This window comes from Triticum urartu, chromosome 3 (assembly GCF_003073215.2).
Source record: "Triticum urartu cultivar G1812 chromosome 3, Tu2.1, whole genome shotgun sequence".
NCBI lineage: Eukaryota > Viridiplantae > Streptophyta > Magnoliopsida > Poales > Poaceae > Triticum > Triticum urartu.
In genome coordinates, this window is record NC_053024.1 from 476904367 (window position 1) to 476925402 (window position 21036).

The 21036-nt window shown below is 46.3% G+C and overlaps 1 protein-coding gene across 1 annotated transcript; it reads left to right on the forward strand.

The window, feature by feature from the left end:
* Positions 1–19514: 19514 nt before the first annotated feature.
* LOC125544453 (myb-related protein Hv33-like) lies at positions 19515–20984 on the forward strand. The gene is made up of 3 exons (XM_048708155.1): positions 19515–19805; positions 19905–20034; positions 20125–20984. Exons 1-3 carry the CDS (start codon positions 19658–19660, stop codon positions 20696–20698), a joined length of 852 nt encoding a protein of 283 aa, XP_048564112.1. The 5' UTR covers positions 19515–19657; the 3' UTR covers positions 20699–20984.
* The last annotated feature ends 52 nt before the right edge of the window (positions 20985–21036 follow it).

A 21036-nucleotide genomic window follows, 5' to 3' on the forward strand; every position in this document is an offset into this window, starting at 1 on the left:
GTCCATTTTCATTAGCAAATCTTCCTTGGGAAGCAGGTGGCATGCAAGAATTATGGCCACACTAATGTATTGCAGACGTTGTAAATAGGATTGTTCACGGTGGTTAGGTCCTCCTGGAAATTGTGCCTTTTTCACCAAGGTAACAACATACCCGATTGACATAATGGGGACTTGGATTTCGGTTGGCATTGGTTGATCACAATCCACAAGAAGGGAATGTCTCACATGCCGCTTGGAAAATGAGAACACCAAAAGGGACTAGGTAGTCTGGAACTAGAAATCATGAATTTGGCGCATTGGCTTCGTTGGGCATGAGAGGGATCTCCTTGATGCTGCAACTCGGGCTGAGTTAGGTAATGGGCAAAGATGTTTCTTTTGGACTCACATATGTATCAATGGCACAACCGTTGAAGAATTTGTGTGGAATATTGTCCATGGGACCAGGAAGCCAGCCCCTCCCCCCTTCTGGACCTTCCCGAGAAGTCATCGTGCCCCCGAAGAGCGTTCAACCCTGCGAAGATAAGGAAAGGTGTCCGAGGAGGTCGGCCCTCGCCCCCTCTCCTTCTCGGGGAATTGCCATATGGCTCACAGTTTGCATGTGTCGGACGCTCCCCGAAAGAAAAATGAGGGATGTGACTAGAGGAGCCCATACCTAGGCAGGGGTGATGTCATGTTGTATGTATAATAGGGCAGGTTAGGCATGGCCTCAGCCATGCCATGGCAAAATGACTAATGTGAAGGGGCATGATCAGAGTAGATGGGCCTACTACTGCCTACATCACCACATGGTCCGTGTGACTCCCCTCTTTGTAGGACTGGGAGGGTATAAAAAGGGGACATCAACAATATTTTGTTAGAAAAGGAATATATAGAAGAACACACAAAAGCGGGAGTAGGGTATTACACCACTACGGTGGCCTGAACCTGTGTAAAATCCTTTGCTGCGTGCCTGGAGTGATGGAAGTGTTTTAACCCCTGACCGAACAATCTAGGAGCACTACCGTAGCTCTGCTCTTGATGATCACCCGTCGATAGATATTCTCAGTTCTTGCCTCCGGTCGCCAGAGAGAGAAGAACAGTTGCAGAAGCAACGATCAATGAAGGCTTGATTAATGATATAAAGGGACAAATTAACATCTGCATTTTTCATCAGGTTTTTGTTGGGGAACGTTGTAGAAAACAAAAAATTTTCCTATGGTTTCACCAAGATCCATCTATGAGTTCATCTAGCAATGAGTGATCGGATGCATCTACATACCTTTGTAGATCGCGAGCGGAAGCGTTCAAGGAACGGGGATGAGGAAGTCGTACTCGACGTGATCCAAATCACCGGAGATCCTAGCGCCGAACGGACGGCACCTCCGCGTTCAACACACGTACAGTTAGCGTGACGTCTCCTCCTTCTTGATCCAGCAAGGGGGAAGGAGAGGTTGAGGAAGATGGCTCCAGCAGCAGCACGACGGCGTGGTGGTGGTGGAGCTGCAGTACTCCGGTAGGGCTTCGCCAAGCTCTATGGAGGAGAAGGAGGTGTTGGAGAGGGAGAGGGAGGAACCAAAGGCGTGGGTGTGAGGCCCTTCCTCCCCCCACTATATATAGGGGGCCTAGGGGGGGCGCCGGCCCTAGGAGATGCAATCTCCTAGGGGGGCGGCGGCCAAGGGGAGGGGGCTTGCCCCCCAAGCAAGGGGGGCGCCCCCCTCAGGGTTTCCCCCACCCTAGGCGCATGGGCCCTAGGGGAAAGTGGCGCCCCAGCCCACTTTGGGCTGGATCCCTTCCCCATACAGCCCATAAGGCCCTCCGGGAGAGGTGGCCCCTCCCGGTGGACCCCCGGAACCCCTCCGGTGGCCCCGGTACAATACCGATATGCCCCCGAACCTTTCCGGCGACCGTATGACAACTTCCCATATATAAATCTTTACCTCCGGACCATTCCGGAACTCCTCGTGACGTCCGGGATCTCATCCGGGACTCCGAAACATTCGGTAATCACATACAAGTCTTCCTTACAACCATAGCGTCACCGAACCTTAAGTGTGTAGACCCTACGGGTTCGGGAGACATGTAGACATGACCGAGAAGGCTCTCCGGTCAATAACCAACAGCGGGATCTGGATACCCATGTTGGCTCCCACATGCTCCTCGATGATCTCATCGGATGAACCACGATGTCGAGGATTCAAGCAACCCCGTATACAATTCCCTTTGTCAATCGGTACGTTACTTGCCCGAGATTCGATCGTCGGTATCCCAATACCTCGTTCAATCTCGTTACCGGCAAGTCACTTTACTCGTACCGTAATGCATGATCCCGTGACCAGACACTTGGTCACTTTGAGCTCATTATGATGATGCATTACCGAGTGGGCCCAGAGATACCTCTCCGTCATACGGAGTGACAAATCCCAGTCTTGATCCGTGTCAACCCAACAGACACTTTCGGAGATACCCGTAGTATACCTTTATAGTCACCCAGTTACGTTGTGACATTTGGTACACCCAAAGCACTCCTGCGGTATCCGGGAGTTACACGACTCATGGTCTAAGGAAAAGATACTTGACATTGGAAAACTCTAGCAAACGAACTATACGATCTTGTGCTATGTTTAGGATTGGGTCTTGTCCATCACATCATTCTCCTAATGATGTGATCTCGTTATCAATGACATCCAATGTCCATAGTCAGGAAACCATGACTATCTGTTGATCAATGAGCTAGTCAACTAGAGGCTTACTAGGGACATGTTGGTGTCTAAGTATTCACACATGTATTACGATTTCCGGATAACACAATTATAGCATGAATAAAAGACAATTATCATGAACAAGGAAATATAATAATAATCCTTTTATTATTGCCTCTAGGGCATATTTCCAACATCTCCCACTTGCACTAGAGTCAATAATCTAGTTACATTGTGATGAATCGAACACCCATGGAATTCTGGTGTTGATCATGTTTTGCTCTAGGGAGAGGTTTAGTCAACGAATCTGCGACATTCAGATCTGTATGTACTTTACAAATTTCTATGTCTCCATCTTGAACATTTTCACGGATGGAGTTGAAGTGACGCTTGATGTGCCTAGTCTTCTTGTGAAACCTGAGCTCCTTGGCAAGTGCAATAGCTCCAGTGTTGTCACAGAAGAGTTTGATCGGCCCCGACGCATTTGGTATGACTCCTAGGTTGGTGATGAACTCCTTCACCCAAATTGCTTCATGTGCTGCCTCCGAGGCTGCCATGTACTCCGCTTCACATGTAGATCCCGCCACGACGCTCTGCTTGCAACTGCACCAGCTTACTGCCCCACCATTCAAAATACACACGTATCCGGTTTGTGACTTAGAGTCATCCAGATCTGTGTCGAAGCTAGCGTCGACGTAACCTTTTACGACGAGCTCTTCGTCACCTCCATAAACGAGAAACATTTCCTTAGTCCTTTTCAGGTACTTCAGGATATTCTTGACTGTTGTCCAGTGTTCCTTGCCGGGATTACTTTGGTACCTTCCTACCAAACTTACGGCAAGGTTTACATCAGGTCTGGTACACAGCATGGCATACATAATAGAACCTATGGCTGAGGCATAGGGGATGACACTCATCTCTTCTATATCTTCTGCCGTGGTCGGACATTGAGCTGAGCTCAATTTCACACCTTGCAACATAGGAAAGAACCCCTTCTTAGACTGATCCATATTGAACTTCTTCAATATCTTATCAAGGTATGTGCTTTGTGAAGGACCTATGACGCGTCTTGATCTATGTCTATAGATCTTGATGCCTAATATATAAGCAGCTTCTCCAAGGTCCTTCATTGAAAAACTCTTATTCAAGTAGGCCTTAATGCTGTCCAAAAGCTCTATATCATTTCCCATCAAAAATATGTCATCTACATATAATATGAGAAATGCTACAGAGCTCCCACTCATTTTCTTGTAAACGCAGGCTTCTCCATAAGTCTGCATAAACCCAAACGCTTTAATCATCTCATCAAAGCGAATGTTCTAACTCCGAGATGCTTGCACCAGCCCATAAATCGAGCGTTGGAGCTTGCACACCTTGTTAGCATTCTTAGGATCGACAAAACCTTCCGGCTGCATCATATACAATTCTTCCTTAAGGAAACCATTAAGGAATGTCGTTTTGACGTCCATTTGCCATATCTCATAATCATAGAATGCGGCAATTGCTAACATGATTCGGACGGACTTCAGCTTCGCTACCGGTGAGAAAGTCTCATCGTAGTCAACCCCTTGAACTTGTCGATAACCCTTAGTGACAAGCCGAGCTTTATAGATGGTCACATTACCATCCGCGTCTGTCTTCTTCTTAAAGATCCATTTATTTTCTATGGCTCGCCGCTCAACGGGCAAGTCAGTTAAAGTCCATACTTCGTTTTCATACATGGATCCTATCTCGGATTTCATGGCTTCCAGCCATTTGTCGGAATCCGGGCCCGCCATCGCTTCTTCATAGTTCGAACGTTCTCCGTTGTCTAACAACATGATTTCCAAGACAGGGTTGCCGTACCATTCTGGTGCGGAACGTGTCCTTGTGGACCTTCGAATTTCAGTAGGAGCTTGATCAGAAGTATCTTGATCATCATCATTAAATTCCTCTCTAATTGGTGCAGGCACCACAGGAACATTTTCCTGAGTTGCGCCACTTTCCAGTTCAAGAGGTAATACTTCATCAAGTTCTACTTTCCTCCCACTTACTTCTTTCGAGAGAAACTCTTTCTCTAGAAAGGATCCATTCTTGGCAACAAAGATCTTGCCTTCGGATCTGAGGTAGAAGGTATACCCAATAGTTTCTTTAGGGTATCCTATGAAGACGCATTTTTCCGACTTGGGTTCGAGCTTTTCAGGTTGAAGTTTCTTGACATAAGCATTGCATCCCCAAACTTTTAGAAACGATAGCTTAGGTTTCTTCCCAAACCATAATTCATACGGTGTCGTCTCAACGGATTTTGATGGAGCCCTATTTAAAGTGAATGCGGCAGTCTCTAAAGCATAGCCCCAAAAAGATAGCGGTAAATCGGTAAGAGACATCATAGATCGCACCATATCTAATAGAGTGCGATTACGACGTTCGGACACACCATTACGCTGAGGTGTTCCAGGCGGCGTGAGTTGTGAAACTATTCCACATTTTCTTAAGTGTGTGCCAAATTCGTGACTCAAGTATTCTCCTCCACGATCTGATCGCAGGGACTTGATTTTCCTGTCACGTTGATTTTCAACCTCACTCTGAAATTCCTTGAACTTTTCAAAAGTTTCAGACTTGTGTTTCATTAAGTAGACATACCCATATCTACTCAAGTCATCAGTGAGAGTGAGAACATAATGATAGCCACCGCGAGCCTCAACACTCATTGGACCGCACACATCAGTATGTATGATTTCCAATAAGTTGGTTGCTCGCTCCATTGTTCCTGAGAACGGAGTCTTGGTCATTTTACCCATGAGGCATGGTTCGCATGTGTCAAATGATTCGTAATCAAGAGACTCTAAAAGTCCATCTGCATGGAGCTTCTTCATACGTTTGACACCTATGTGACCAAGGCGGCAGTGCCACAAGTATGTGGGACTATCATTATCAACCTTACATATTTTGGTACTCACACTATGAATATGTGTAGCATTACGCTCAAGATTCATTAATAATAAACCATTCACCATCGGAGCATGACCATAAAACATACCTCTCATATAAATAGAACAACCATTATTCTCGGATTTAAATGAGTAGCCATCTCGTATTAAACGAGATCCTGATACAATGTTCATGCTCAAACTTGGCACTAAATAACAATTATTGAGGTTCAAAACTAATCCCGTAGGTAAATGTAGAGGTAGCGTGCCGACGGCGATCACATCGACCTTGGAACCATTCCCGACGCGCATCGTCACCTCGTCCTTCGCCAGTCTCCGCTTATTCTGCAGCTCCTGTTTTGAGTTACAAATGTGAGCAACCGCACCGGTATCAAATACCCAGGAGCTACTACGAGTACTGGTAAGGTACACATCAATTACATGTATATCACATATACCTTTAGTGTTGCCGGCCTTCTTATCCGCTAAGTATTTGGGGCAGTTCTGCTTCCAGTGACCACTTCCCTTGCAATAAAAGCACTCAGTCTCGGGCTTGGGTCCATTCTTTGGCTTCTTCCCGACAGCTTGCTTGCCGGGCGTGGCAACTCCCTTGCCGTCCTTCTTGAAGGTTTTCTTACCCTTGCCTTTCTTGAACTTAGTGGTTTTATTCACCATCAACACTTGATGTTCCTTTTTAACATCTACCTCTGCTGATTTCAGCATTGCAAATACTTCAGGAATGGTCTTTTCCATCCCCTGCATATTGAAGTTCATCACAAAGCTCTTGTAGCTCGGTGGAAGCGACTGAAGGATTCTGTCAATGACCGCGTCATCCGGGAGATTAACTCCCAACTGAGTCAAGCGGTTATGTAACCCAGACATAGTGAGTATGTGCTCACTGACAGAACTGTTTTCCTCCATCTTACAGCTGAAGAATTTGTCGGAGACTTCATATCTCTCGACCCGGGCATGAGCTTGAAAAACCATTTTCAGCTCTTCGAATATCTCATATGCTCCGTGTCTCTCAAAACGCTTTTGGAGCCCCGGTTCTAAGCTGTAAAGCATGCCGCACTGAACGAGGGAGTAATCATCGGTACATGTCTGCCAAGCGTTCATAACGTCTTGTTCTGCAGGGAGAACAGGTGCGTCACCTAGCGGTGCTTGTAGGACATGATCTTTCTTGGCAGCTATGAGGATGATCCCCAGGTTCCGGATCCAGTCCGTATAGTTGCTGCCATCGTCTTTCAGCTTGGTTTTCTCTAGGAACGCGTTGAAGTTGAGGACAACGTTGGCCATTTGATCTACAATACATGTTGTAAAGATTTTAGACTAAGTTCATGATAATTAAGTTCATCTAAATCAAATTATTCAATGAACTCCCACTCAGATAGACATCCCTCCAGTCATCTAAGTATAACATGATCCGAGTTAACTAGGCCGTGTCCGATCATCACGTGAGACGGACTAGCCAACATCGGTGAACATCTTCATGTTGATCGTATCTTCTATACGACTCATGCTCGACCTTTCGGTCTTCTGTGTTTCGAGGCCATGTCTGTACATGCTAGGCTCGTCAAGTCAACCTAAGTGTTTGCATGTGTAAATCTGTCTTACACCCGTTGTATGTGAACGTTAGAATCTATCACACCCGATCATCACGTGGTGCTTCGAAACAACGAACTGTCGCAACGGTGCACAGTTAGGGGGAACACTTTCTTGAAATTATTATGAGGGATCATCTTATTTACTACCGTCGTTCTAAGTAAACAAGATGCAAAAACATGATAAACATCATATGCAATCAAATAATAATAGTGACATGATATGGCCAATATCACATAGCTCCTTTGATCTCCATCTTGGGGCTCCATGATCATCTTGTCACCGGCATGACACCATGATCTCCATCATCGTGTCTCCATGAAGTTGCTCGCCAACTATTACTTCTACTACTATGACTAACATGTTTAGCAATAAAGTAAAGTAATTTACATGGCGTTTCTCAATGACACGCAGGTCATACAAAAAATAAAGACAACTCCTATGGCTCCTGCCGGTTGTCATACTCATCGATATGCAAGTCGTGATTCCTATTACAATAGCATGAACATCTCATACATCACATATATATCATTCATCATTCATCACAACTTTGGCCATATCACATCACAATTCACTTGCTGCAAAAACAAGTTACACGTCCTCTAATTGTTGTTGAAAATTTTACGTGGCTGCAATAGGGTTCTAGCAAGAACGTTTTCTTACCTATGTGAAAGCCACAACGTGATTTGTCAACTTCTATTACCCTTCATAAGGACCCTTTTCATCGAATCCGCTCCAACTAAAGTGGGAGAGACAGACACCCGCCAGCCACCTTATGCAACTAGTGCATGTTAGTCGGTGGAACCGGTCTCACGTAAGCATACGTGTAAGGTTGGTCCGGGCCGCTTCATCCCACAATACCGTTGAAGCAAGATAAGACTAGTAGCGGCAAGAAAGTTGACAACATCTACGCCCACAACAAATTGTGTTCTACTCGTGCAAAGAGAACTACGCATAGACCTAGCTCATGATGCCACTGTTGGGGAACGTTGCAGAAAACAAAAAATTTTCCTACGGTTTCACCAAGATCCATCTATGAGTTCATCTAGCAACGAGTGATCGGATGCATCTACATACCTTTGTAGATCGCGAGCGGAAGCGTTCAAGGAACGGGGATGAGGAAGTCGTACTCGACGTGATCCAAATCACCGGAGATCCTATCACCGAACGGACGGCACCTCCGCGTTCAACACACGTACAGTCAGCATGACGTCTCCTCCTTCTTGATCCAGCAAGGGGAAGGAGAGGTTGAGGAATATGGCTCCAGCAGCAGCACGACGGCGTGGTGGTGGTGGAGCTGCAGTACTCCGGCAGGGCTTCGCCAAGCTCTATGGAGGAGGAGGAGGTGTTGGAGAGGGAGAGGGAGGCACCAAAGGCGTGGGTGTGAGGCCCTTCCTCCCCCCACTATATATAGGGGGCCTAGGGGGGGCGCCGGCCCTAGGAGATGCAATCTCCTAGGGGGGGCGACGGCCAAGGGGAGGGGGCTTGCCCCCCAAGCAAGGGGGGGCGCCCCCCTCAGGGTTTCCCCCATCCTAGGCGCATGGGCCCTAGGGGAAAGTGGCGCCCCAGCCCACTTTGGGCTGGATCCCTTCCCCATACAGCCCATAAGGCCCTCCGGGAGAGGTGGCCCCTCCCGGTGGACCCCCGGAACCCCTCCGGTGGCCCCGGTACAATACCGATATGCCCCCGAACCTTTCCGGCGACCGTATGACAACTTCCCATATATAAATCTTTACCTCCGGACCATTTCGGAACTCCTCGTGACGTCCGGGATCTCATCCGGGACTCCGAACAACATTCGGTAATCACATACAAGTCTTCCTTACAACCCTAGCGTCACCGAACCTTAAGTGTGTAGACCCTACGGATTCGGGAGACATGTAGACATGACCGAGAAGGCTCTCCGGTCAATAACCAACAGTGGGATCTGGATACCCATGTTGGCTCCCACATGCTCCTCGATGATCTCATCGGATGAACCACGATGTCGAGGATTCAAGCAACCCCGTATACAATTCCCTTTGTCAATCGGTATGTTACTTGCCCGAGATTCGATCGTCGGTATCCCAATACCTCGTTCAATCTCGTTACTGGCAAGTCACTTTACTCGTACCGTAATGCATGATCCCGTGACCAGACACTTGGTCACTTTGAGCTCATTATGATGATGCATTACCGAGTGGGCCCAGAGATACCTCTCCGTCATACGGAGTGACAAATCCCAGTCTTGATCCGTGTCAACCCAACAGACACTTTTGGAGATACCCGTAGTATACCTTTATATTCACCCAGTTACGTTGTGACGTTTGGTACACCCAAAGCACTCCTACGGTATCCGGGAGTTACACGATCTCATGGTCTAAGGAAAAGATACTTGACATTGGAAAACTCTAGCAAACGAACTATACGATCTTGTGCTATGTTTAGGATTGGGTCTTATCCATCACATCATTCTCCTAATGATGTGATCTCGTTATCAATGACATCCAATGTCCATAGTCAGGAAACCATGACTATCTGTTGATCAACGAGCTAGTCAACTAGAGGCTTACTAGGGACATGTTGGTGTCTAAGTATTCACACATGTATTACGATTTCCGGATAACACAATTATAGCATGAATAAAAGACAATTATCATGAACAAGGAAATATAATAATAATTCTTTTATTATTGCCTCTAGGGCATATTTCCAACAGTTTTATCCTTGTGGGAGGTGATTTTTGAAGTTCAGATCACATATGGGGTTGAAAACAAGTGGAGTTGGTCGTGAAATTACAATTAGTCCAACTAATGAGCATTGTGAGAGATGTCATGGCTATTCTATTGGGGGTGTTGATGTCAGAAAGATTGACCCACCAATCTTTGATGGATCGTTCAAGATGCCAAGTGAACGTGTCAATGTTCTTGAGGTGAAGTCACTCGTTTGCCAAGTTCCAAAGGCAAAGGGTGAAGTGGCACCTTAAGAAGAGGTGCATACTGGACTCTGCTAGAGTTGACCGTCCAGTGAGTACGGAGTACATACACAAATTATTGCTTCACCAATAAGGATTACAACAAAGTTGCATTTGCATTATATCTTGCGTGTTGCGTCTTGGATGTGTGCATCCTAGTTATGCAAATGCCGAATGTGTACTCATTGTGTTTGTATCGACTTGATGCCTCATTGTAAGTTAATAAAATTCACCCTTTGTCAATTATGTCTATTGTTGTGACACGCACGCAGAACAAGAATGTATTTGGTAGTAATATACATATTGTGGAGAAAATATCCTATGAAAACATGTAGAGCTCGTGTTTCAAATGTTTATAAGATTCTAACAAAAACACATTGTCACATGTTTCACGTGTTTTACAAACATGACAATTTTCAAATTTAATTTCACTGGGAGCTAGGAAAAAAAAACAAATCCAGCACCAGTTTTAGTAATTTCAATTTGTCGAACCTTCCACCTTTTTGGTTGCTGAATTTGGCTTTTTCATACTAGCTACTCCCTCCGTCCGATAATATAAGAGACGGAGGGAGTAGCTCTCAAGTGAAACCGCAATCTATTTTCGAAACGGAGTGAAACTGTAATTTCACAACTTTGTAGAATGTCATCTCGCCAGCACACTGTGTTTATGTCAGAATTTTTGAAACATGGCTTTCATTTTGTTTTCACCGGTTTCCCCCGAAACTTGATTTCCATCGGATACTTTCTCGATATTGTGTCTGCCAATTCGCGGCCGCTGAGAATAAGATTCGAGCTTCCAAACCTGCAATCGGTCGCCTGAGTAATTAGTCAGTATTTGACTCGTCGTGCACAAGAATACGATGCTATTCCTACGATCGAAAAAATTGTCGTTGAATCCAGGGAAGGAAAAACAAACGAATCTACTATCAAACTTCTTCCGAAGAACAAGATAAAACCAGCAAATTGCACGCCGTATAGATAGTAGGGGCACTCCTCGTGCTGAAACAGTAGTCCAGTACCAAGAGAACTTTCCTGCAACCCAGACAAGTCCGTCTCAGGGAGAAACAGGACAGTACCACCGGTTAGCTACGTTGCTTGGCCGAGTGTCCGTGGCTTGTTGCTGGTACTACTACGTATAGCCTACATACATAGCCAGCGAGTTAGCATTAGCTCTGATCCATCCTATCATATCAGTGTGGCGTGAGAGCAAGAAAGAGGAGCTGAAAGGAACAGTACTGCCCGTAGTGTCCTGGCCCGGGCTCCCAATGGAAAAGGCAGGCCAGATTAGGTGGGGGAAATTAATTAGTGCACCGGGTTGGTTTGCATGGGTCGAGCATGCAGGGCGCTTTTCCGTTGTAGCCAGCGAACACGGCTCAATCATGCAGGTTATTCATGCAAGCCAAGTGCACATCACGCCATCTTTTTCTGATGGCAACGGCCTCCTCCAAGTCCTAGTAGTACCGGCCATCGAGCGGGCAACAGCAGTATAGTATAGTGGCAGCACCGGCGCGACCTCACGTACGTACCGGAGCACCGGAGCGAGCAAGCGAGCTAGCTAGCTAGGCTGCCGGGAGCGGCGAATAAACTAGCCAGGCGTGGGTGGGACGTGTGCGTGCGTGTGACGGTGGCGATCGAGCCGTGTGTGCGTAATGTGATGTGTAATGCGGCCACTTAGTAGCTAGCTTCGGGGTTGCATAACTTCAAAGAGGAGCCACCATGATGCACCCCTCTCCTCTTTGCTCCCTTTCACTTTCCTTTCTAGAGGAGGCATGTCAAGGTCAGGCTCTCAGGTAGCTAGCTAGCAGAGAATAGAATCCGGCTGCATCATCTTTAATTTTACCCCACAATAGAGACATGCACTTGTGCTAATAATTTAGTAATCGGCTGGGCCATCGATCGGTCCATCGATTCCTTTTACATGTCATGCAACCGATGGATCCGCTTATGTACCACGTAGTCGTGCGTAGCTAGTGTCGGTAACAAGTTTTATAAGCCATAATAATGCTATGTAGTTCGTTGTGCTTCCTTTCTCTGTCCACTAGTTTCAGTTTGTCTCGAGCCTGTCTGAATGAAATAATCAACGTCAACCAGCTAGCGCTATGGGGAATATATATTACATATATATTGGACGTGCGTTCTAGTACCGAGATTGGAGTTCCTTTGAAGAAATGAGCAGGGCGCAAAAGGGAGGGGATACAAGTTGTCAACATATTACGTTACTGTCTGACCCTTTTTGTGCCGAGATTTTCTTTTTTACTTTTTTTTCTTGTGGGTGAAAAGTGAAAACATCCGGTTTGTCTTGTACTACACTCTCATGCAGCTCGACTGAAAGGGAAAGTCTGGCTACCTCGACGTACTGGGCAGAAGAATTGGACAAGAAGCATCGTTCCAAATGCAGTACATATACGTCGTAGATCATCACACGAATCCAACATGAGTGTTACATGAAATGTCTTCAATTTCACTCATGCACACACAGACCGGTCTGCCTGGCAAAGCGGCAATGGAAGTGCGCGTTCACGATAAGCTAGCTATATAGTGTATTCTTCATCTAGACAACTAACGACTATGCATTGGCAGTTAGACGAGTCATATGCAAGCTAACCAAAAACAATCTCTAATCTAAATTCTCTTCTAAAAAAATATATTCTAAATTCAACAGGTCGAGACAAACTCTTGGCGTTCCAAAACACCACCGAGTCATTAACCACCTCACATTAGTCACTCTCACATTCTTCCTTGAAGCCAAAGCTAGCCGAGACACGGTAGTGTGATTAATGGCGCCATGGGTACATGCTGCATGCCCAATGATAACGGTGCACGGTTATGTGGGTAAATGGGTACCGTCCATGCATGCAGTTGCAGACTTGCAAGCGGCACAACCGTTACATGCCATCAGGAGGCTAAGCTCTGATCAAGCATCGATGGATGGAGCAAGTTGGAAGCTAAACCCCCGAGCCTGATAGGCCACCAAACGTCCACGGCCGTGCGCACGGGTGGTCTCCGTGCTACGCTAACCTGCATGCTTTCTCCAACGCACGTTAGCCAGCACCGCTACGTCACTATCCATGCGGTTGTAGCCCTAGCGCTCTCTCTCTCCCTCTCTCTCATAAACTATAGTACCTGCCATCATTTGGCACTACCCTTGAAGCCACACTAAGCAGAGGGTACTGCTACTAACTAGTACACGCACACTTAACTATGTAGATTCGTATCGTCTACTGTCGTGTGCAGCGATCTCTGCCACCCTCGTGATCGACAACGCATTTGCAGAGGGCCGGACTAAACCATCCATATCTGTACTGTTCTCCTTGTCGTTAGCAAATGTGTTCCACAAGCCAATGGTTAGGTTAAAATACGACGTATATCCGGACACATGCACAGAAAGAACACGATTATGCATATGCTTTTGGCGCATAATTTCGCCTTTGTTTTCCTGGCGTGGAGTGGGAAGTGCGGGTTGCCGGGTTCTCCTGCACGCCGCTAGTGGCTTTAGGAAGCTAGGGCCCCTTATAGCCTTTCAGCATGTGTACTGGGATGGCATGATTGCACGGTTGATCGCCTTCTCAAGGCACGCACGTACGTGATACTACGAGCGATGGGAACAGGTCGATCGAGCCGGCTTGTACCTACGTACGTATAGTAGTAGCACCGATTGTTTGCGCGCGCGTGCCGGCCGTGTGGTTGTGTTCTGCTGCGCATTCACCTCGGCGTGCGGCTGTTATTTTCCTCTGGATGCGTCTCTTTCGTTTTTCTTTTTTTTCTTTTTACTTTCCGGATGAAGAGACCGCCAAGCGGTATCATGTGATTTTTCACCCCCGAGCGGTAACTTTCGCCTTTGCATCCTTCTAGAACCGGATGAAGTGACCCGCAAGCGGTTACACTACACCAAATTACGTCGATCTGCAGATCCGCTCACGTAGTTTTCAGACATGAAAGTAAGAGAAACAAAGATAATTATTAATTAGGATGAAGACGACTTGCATGCGGTGGTCTATTTATTGTTTGTTGACACTTGCTGACTATCACTGGTTAGGTGATTAATTTGTTCCTAACAAACGAAACGGTTTTCTCCTCCCAACGACAGAATCACGCGTCTAGGGTTTCCCGCCCTTCCGCCGGCGCCGTCGTAGATCTGCCTTGTCTCACGTACCCTTAGGGTCATGGAGGCGTGATGGATCCGGTCCTTATTGGTGAGAGGACTCCTGCTTCGTTCGTAGACGTTTTTTGTATAATTTGACCAGGGCTTCCGTCTTGCTCAAGAAGGCAAGGCAACATCGGCTCTCTGAAGATGGGATAAGATTTTCCTCACCTAGTCTCTGTCCTGGTGGTGCATCTTGCGTCATCCGAGGGCATTTGGAGGTGTGTCTCTGGCTGATTTTTTGGGATTTGGTCGCCGTTGTGGATCCGGTTTTCGTTCGTATGCGTTCGTGTGTCTACGGATTGGATCCTTCCATTCTATGCTTCTCTTCATTGGCCACGGTTGGTGTTCTGGTAAGCTGATTCTTCGCAGCCTTAGCACGACGAGTTTCTAACAGTCTACTACAACAAGATTTGCTCGGCTTTTATGAGGAAGGGGTGATGATAGAGGCACGCCTTCGGCTCACTCAAGTAATTGTAGTCGTCACTATGTGTGGTCTACAGACATGGATGTAATTTTTGTTATTTATTGCGTTCTTTGTTCACTCAAGTAGTTGTAGTCGTTACTATGTGTGGTCTACATACATGGATGTAATTTTTGTTATTTATTGCATTTTTTGTACTATCATCATATTTGATGAATAGATTGAAAGTTTTTCCTCAAAAAAAAAGATGATATGTTCCTGCTCACTCCTTCCCAAAATGTAAGACGCACTTGACTTTACACAACCTTTAATGCATGACTTTGACCATTAGCTAGTCTATACCTACTAATAAGGGCATCTCCAACAGATTGTATGTAAGTCTTGTTGGTAAAGTGTCCATGTCATCAACCAACAAGCTATCATACAACTACTCCAATGGGTTGTATGTAAGCTATTCAATAGATGGTGAAAAAATAAACCTTGGAGCTTGTGCAAAGGTTGTTGGTTAATCTACGTACAACTTTGCTCTCTCTCCACATTTAATACATGCCACATCATCACTATGTCCTAGGTGGCAAATTTACCAACACATATCTTACAACTGTTGGAGATGCCCTAAAATGAAGGTAAGTTTATGCCCGTCCGTCTACTCTTGAAGTTGGCAAGATTTACCCCCCCCCTCCCATGTCACCCATGATTGAAAAAAAGTATGTAATTTAACAAAAAGATGCATCTTAAAATGTTTGTGTAGTTTTAAGAAATGTGTTCACCTGTTTAAATAATGTCCATATAATGTCAAATATCCACCCTTCTTTTAAAAAATGTTCATGTAATTCTAAATAGTAGTCACGTGCTTAACATAATTTAAAAAGTATTTATGCTCTAAAATCCCATGTGATTTAAAAAGTGTTTATGTGTTTTGAAAAGAATGTTGACGTATTTGGAAAATAAATGTACAACTTAAAGTGAGTGGTGGTATGAGGGGTGGTGTATAGACCAGGTGTAGGTTGTAACTCCGAAAGGGCGGCCATCACGTCCAGCTCGATGAGATTAGTGTCAAAAGTATTAAGCATCCGCTTGCGATGACGTGGTCCAATGACAAGTGTGTCATGCGGTGGCCGAGATCATCACCTTGGGATTGACCACACGCGATCATGGTTGATTAGTGCGGGAAGGAGGATATGCAACAACACAAGTGAGGCGCTATGCTGAAATACATAGTGTGGACCTGTGGATGGATCTTGAGTCGTGCTTATTGCGGTAGGAGCATGTAGTAGCGGAGCCAGAGTCAGCACAAATCTCAGGTAAGACGTATATCTACAGTGTCAAATTTGGTATAGTCAAGAAGAAAAACTCATGCACACCTAACTCCATGGGAGCTGCGATTTTTCTTCCGTTGCAATGCAAGGCCAATTTTCTAGTATATATTAATGTACATGGATTGAACATGTATAAATGATATTGTCGTGTTTGTCATACAAAAAGTTTGTATTTCATATGTCTTTATACCAATTTTGTATGCATACAATAGGTGAAAATCATAGTCAAAATTATGCGATGAAGACCAAAAATAAAATCATGTGCACCTTATATTTTTGGGAGAAGGGAGTATTTAGCAAAAAAAAAGTGATTTGTTCCTACAAATCACAGAGATCTGTAGCCAACAGATTTGCTTCTTGTTTTGTGCTCGTCCTTTTGCCCATCTTCTTCTTCTACTACGTGATATCTTCGGTGACAGTGAGCTCGTCGATGCTCCAAGATGGAGCCGCCAATTGCATGAGCGTTGACAGTGGAGTTGAGGGCAAGGGGGATACCTGAGCAGACTAGTTAGCGTTTTTTTTTCTTTCAAGAACATAGTTAGCATTGTTAGATAGAGCTCGCCAACAATGTGGGGATGTGGTGATTGTGGAGAGAGGTGGCCATGCACCGACACCAAAGAAAAATCGTTCTAGGGCATCCCAAGCTCTCCAGGTGATACCATGAAGGCTAATGAAGTTGAACATAGTTTGAGCCGCGTCCTTGAGAATCATGGACGAAGCTAGGAATTTAAATTGTTTAAATTTGTCTTTGAGAGAAGGAGTGAGATCCTTTGGATCGACCACAGAGAAACTTTACAAAGTAACCTCCCAAAGACCAAAATTTTCTCCATATAGATGAATTCTCGTTCTAGTTTTCCAATACGCACACTGAGACCTATCAAACATGGGTATGGGGCCAGCATTATCAACATAAGTGTTTTGAGAAATAGAAACACTATAATCGAATGCCACCTTTGAGTATTCCGGTCGTACGCCCCCTCTCTCACCCAAGTAGGAGAGCTTTTCCGCAGACATACTCATTAGGTTCTTGATTTTGGTTTTAGGTCTTTAATCCTAGCTCACCTCATTATCCAAAGAAGACATCTTTAATCTATAAGCAATAAAGTCTACTACAATGGTAAGAAACAATTGAACTTATGATACCAGTTCATTGTGTTTGGAGACACACAAAACCACCGGTGTATGCACAACCAATGTTTTTGACTAGCTATCTCGGGTCCAACGGTTGTACAAAACTGCTCTGGCTTGCGCATCAGAGTTGGTCATCGATAGTTGTATTGGTACATGTTTGAAATTAGCATATACTTATGCACTACCTTAACGATCGTTGCTCAAAACAGAAGAAAAAATATGCATCAACATATATGGAGTATGGGATGGTTTTGCCTCAGTGGTAGAACTTAGCAAAAAAGTGCTTTCAACAGGCAGCTAGATGGATACTAGGTGTCTTCAACTCACAAACTAGGATACATACTAGGCGCTTTTAGCCACTATCCTCCAAAGTGCAGCAACAACATCGACACACATAAAACACCATATTTTAGCGTGGAAAACCCTCAACGTGGGTAAAAGCATGAGCCGGTGCCACACCTAAACATTCTTCCACAATTATCAAAATATGGGATACATCAAGTCTTCTTTAGGTAGCATTAGAGGCTCTTACGTATCAAAATTTCACATTGGATAATAGTGAGATTTGAGGCTGCAAGATTTAGAGATTGGAACTCACTAATTATTGTATAACCACAACTTGAAGGATACAAGATGATGGATCTGAACTTCACAATCTTGGAAGAAACTCACTTTTCTTGATGGCGGATTTTTTTCTTTCAATCATCCCCTCTTTTGTTTTATTTTCTTTTTTAGTGGAGGCTAACCTAAAATTTTTGTCACACCTCTTGCTAGTTCTTGGATGGAGGCTAAACATTCTCTTCTCTTGAGTGCAAACTCCAAAATACTATAAGGTCATAACCTTAATGAGTAGGGAGCTCTTGCACATATTTGGGATATCTATAAGACTTTGAAGTCATCTTCTCATGGCCCACATAAGAAGGATATCATACATTATGAGTGATAGTCGGTCTTAGAACAATGGTTAAATTTCTTTATGATGTAGGCTAGAAAAATCATGCATATGCATGCCGCTGCCTGGCCCGCCTCCTCCTTCTCGTTAGAGGGAAACTGATGCATATCAATTTCGTTGTTTGCTCCATTGATCCTTGACACCATTGTCACTGTTTTATTTCTCGAAAGGAGGCTCCTTCCTGTAGCACCTTGTTGGCATAGGCCAACAAGGGTCCTCTGCAGTTGAAGATGTGGCCACCAACATTTGTTCCATAACCAGAAATGAGTTTTAGAGACAGTGAGCCGGTTAATATCATCCAAGAAATATCAAAAACACCTATGTGTGTCAGGTGCTTGAAACACTTTTACTTCCGGTTGATTCTTTGAGTTGGATTGAAATCCAATGGCGCTAGTTCATGTTCCTCCATCAGCCCTACCTCTTTCCGGTTGCTCCGCCTCCTACCCGAACCAGTAAAGCTTGTTCCTCCTCTTCGGTGGTGACATGATAGCAAGCCACGTTGTCCCCACCCCCAATGAGGCCCTCGTTGGTGCCGGCTTGTGTTTGTGGTTGCGCTACTCTTTCCCTCCAAAATTGACTGATTCAATTTGTTTCCCAATTGCATGATGAATCACACGGGCGAATACAACCTCTGCTAAAAAAGAAAAATCCCTGCGACGATGTGCCGCCACCTTTTCGACCCTAGCTAAGCTTATCGTCAGCTTGTCACAGTTGGCGACGTAGGGAGGCACGATGGGATCATCCATTTGCAAATCAAGATGGATAGATGGAATGCGGAAGTCGGCAAAAGGCGTTGATGTATGTCACGCACGGTTGGTGCGATTAGAGAATGATCTAAGCACAATTATACATCTAGCCCCCTTGTCATGAATAGCAGAGAGCACAGGTGTTGCGTTTTTCTACTAGCTTGCATTGTCGCAACAGTCCCCTAGCTAGGTGATTAACACTGTACCATAATCGTGCGCTAATGAGAAAAATCTCTCAAGTCATACCTCCAACTAACCCAGCTTTTGGCCCGTCATTTTCCATCCTGCAGCGTCGGGCCCTAGTCGATTCCTCTCCCCGGCCGTGTCTCTGCCTCCTTTGCTGTTACTGCAACAACAGTAGAAGCTGCTCCTCTTCTCTTCCTTGCGCCCGCACGCACCCAACTATAGGAGCACTTCATTTTGATCACGAAAATCCTAAGCCTACGGAGCACAAGTAAACGGGGTGTATCTTCAGCTCCAATCCATTGCAGGCGCGAGCACCTCAAAGCGCACACACACTTACACACATACTCCTCAGCTGGAGTAGGTTGCTTGAGACCTACTGCTTGATTGCTGCGTCGTCTTCCCCTCCCCGGCCCCCGTACGTACGTGCGCGGCTCTTGGCACGCACGCTTCCCCATATATACCCCGGCCAGCCTTCCCGACCGAGATAGATAGATAGAGATACACAGGCAAGGCAACGAACCAACCATCACACTGACGAGGTAGCTCGCCGGTTGCTCGGTCGTTTGTTCGCTCGTCCCTTGAGCCGGCCGCGCGCGCGTGCCGGGCGGGCGGGAGAATGGGACGGCACGCGGGCACCGGCGGCGGCGGCGGCGTCCAGCAGAAGCTGCGCAAGGGGCTGTGGTCTCCCGAGGAGGACGAGAAGCTCTACAACCACATCATCCGCTACGGCGTCGGGTGCTGGAGCTCCGTGCCCAAGCTCGCCGGTACGCTCCCTCCCCGCAAAGCTACTTATAATTCCAACTCCGCCCGTCTGTTTTCTTGCATGTGTTGGCGCTTAATGAGGAGTGTGCTCAATGATCCAGGTCTGCAGAGGTGCGGCAAGAGCTGCCGGCTGCGGTGGATCAACTACCTGCGCCCCGACCTGAAGCGGGGAAGCTTCTCGCAGCAGGAGGAGGACGCCATCGTCGGCCTGCATGAGATCCTGGGGAACAGGTACATACATTACGCCTTCCATTTCTTTTTTGAAATTTTAGCAGCGTGAAATCTTGCGATTTGCTGATGAACGGAGCGGAATCAATGCAGGTGGTCGCAGATAGCGTCTCACTTGCCGGGCCGGACGGACAACGAGATCAAGAACTTTTGGAACAGCTGCCTCAAGAAGAAGCTGCGGCAGCGCGGCATCGACCCCAGCACCCACAAGCCCATCTCCGGCGTGGCGGGGGTGGAACCGGACCAGGCGTCGAAAGACGAGAGGCCGCAGGGAGCCGACGGTATAGCCCTGAAGCAGCAGCAGCAGCAGGTGTTCGACCCTTTCCCGGTGGCCGACACCTTCGGCGCCGGCTTCGACGGGGCGGGCATGCCGCTGTACGACCACCTCGGCGGCAAGGACGCGGCCGGGTTCGTGGACTACAGCAGCGTGCTGGACGTGTCGGAGAACCTGGGCTACGGCGAGAGCTCCAGCAACAGCAGCAACTGGAACAGCGCGCCGGAGGCGAGCAATGCGCTGGAGGGCGAGGCGCTGCATTGGGCCTCCGAGAGCAAGGTGGAGCCGTTCGCCGCCTACGCCGGCGACGAGGGCGGCAAGTTCGCGCTGCCCTGCCACGGCCAGCAAGAGCACAGCATGGCGCATTTTGACTTCAACCTCGAGTACTTCTGAGGCCGTTCTGATCTAGCCATCGTCGTATATATTGTTCTTATTTACACACGGACACGGGCAAGACCAACCAACTGGGAAGATTAGAGACTGTACTTTGTCAATTTTCTCTAGTCTTTGTTACTCCTTTAACACTGTTTCTTTTCTTTTCACCGTCTGTTTATGGTTCTTCTATATACATGGCCGAAATAAGAGGTATAGAAATGTGAACACTCTGTAATTTACCATGAGATTCTGCTCTCTCTCTTTTTTTGTAAGGATAAGGAATAAGATTCTTACACTTTTGCTCCGTAAGTTGCTACTACTTGGAAGATTGTGTGTTGTGTATTCCTGGACACTAA

Excerpts from the sequence above, each read along its gene's own strand:
- LOC125544453 (XM_048708155.1), top strand. The coding sequence starts at position 19,658 with ATGGGACGGCACGCGGGCACCGGCGGCGGCGGCGGCGTCCAGCAGAAG. Across the intron at positions 19,806-19,904 it reads CTCCGTGCCCAAGCTCGCCG|GTCTGCAGAGGTGCGGCAAG; the intron begins GTACGCTCCCTC and ends TCAATGATCCAG. Across the intron at positions 20,035-20,124 it reads CATGAGATCCTGGGGAACAG|GTGGTCGCAGATAGCGTCTC; the intron begins GTACATACATTA and ends GAATCAATGCAG.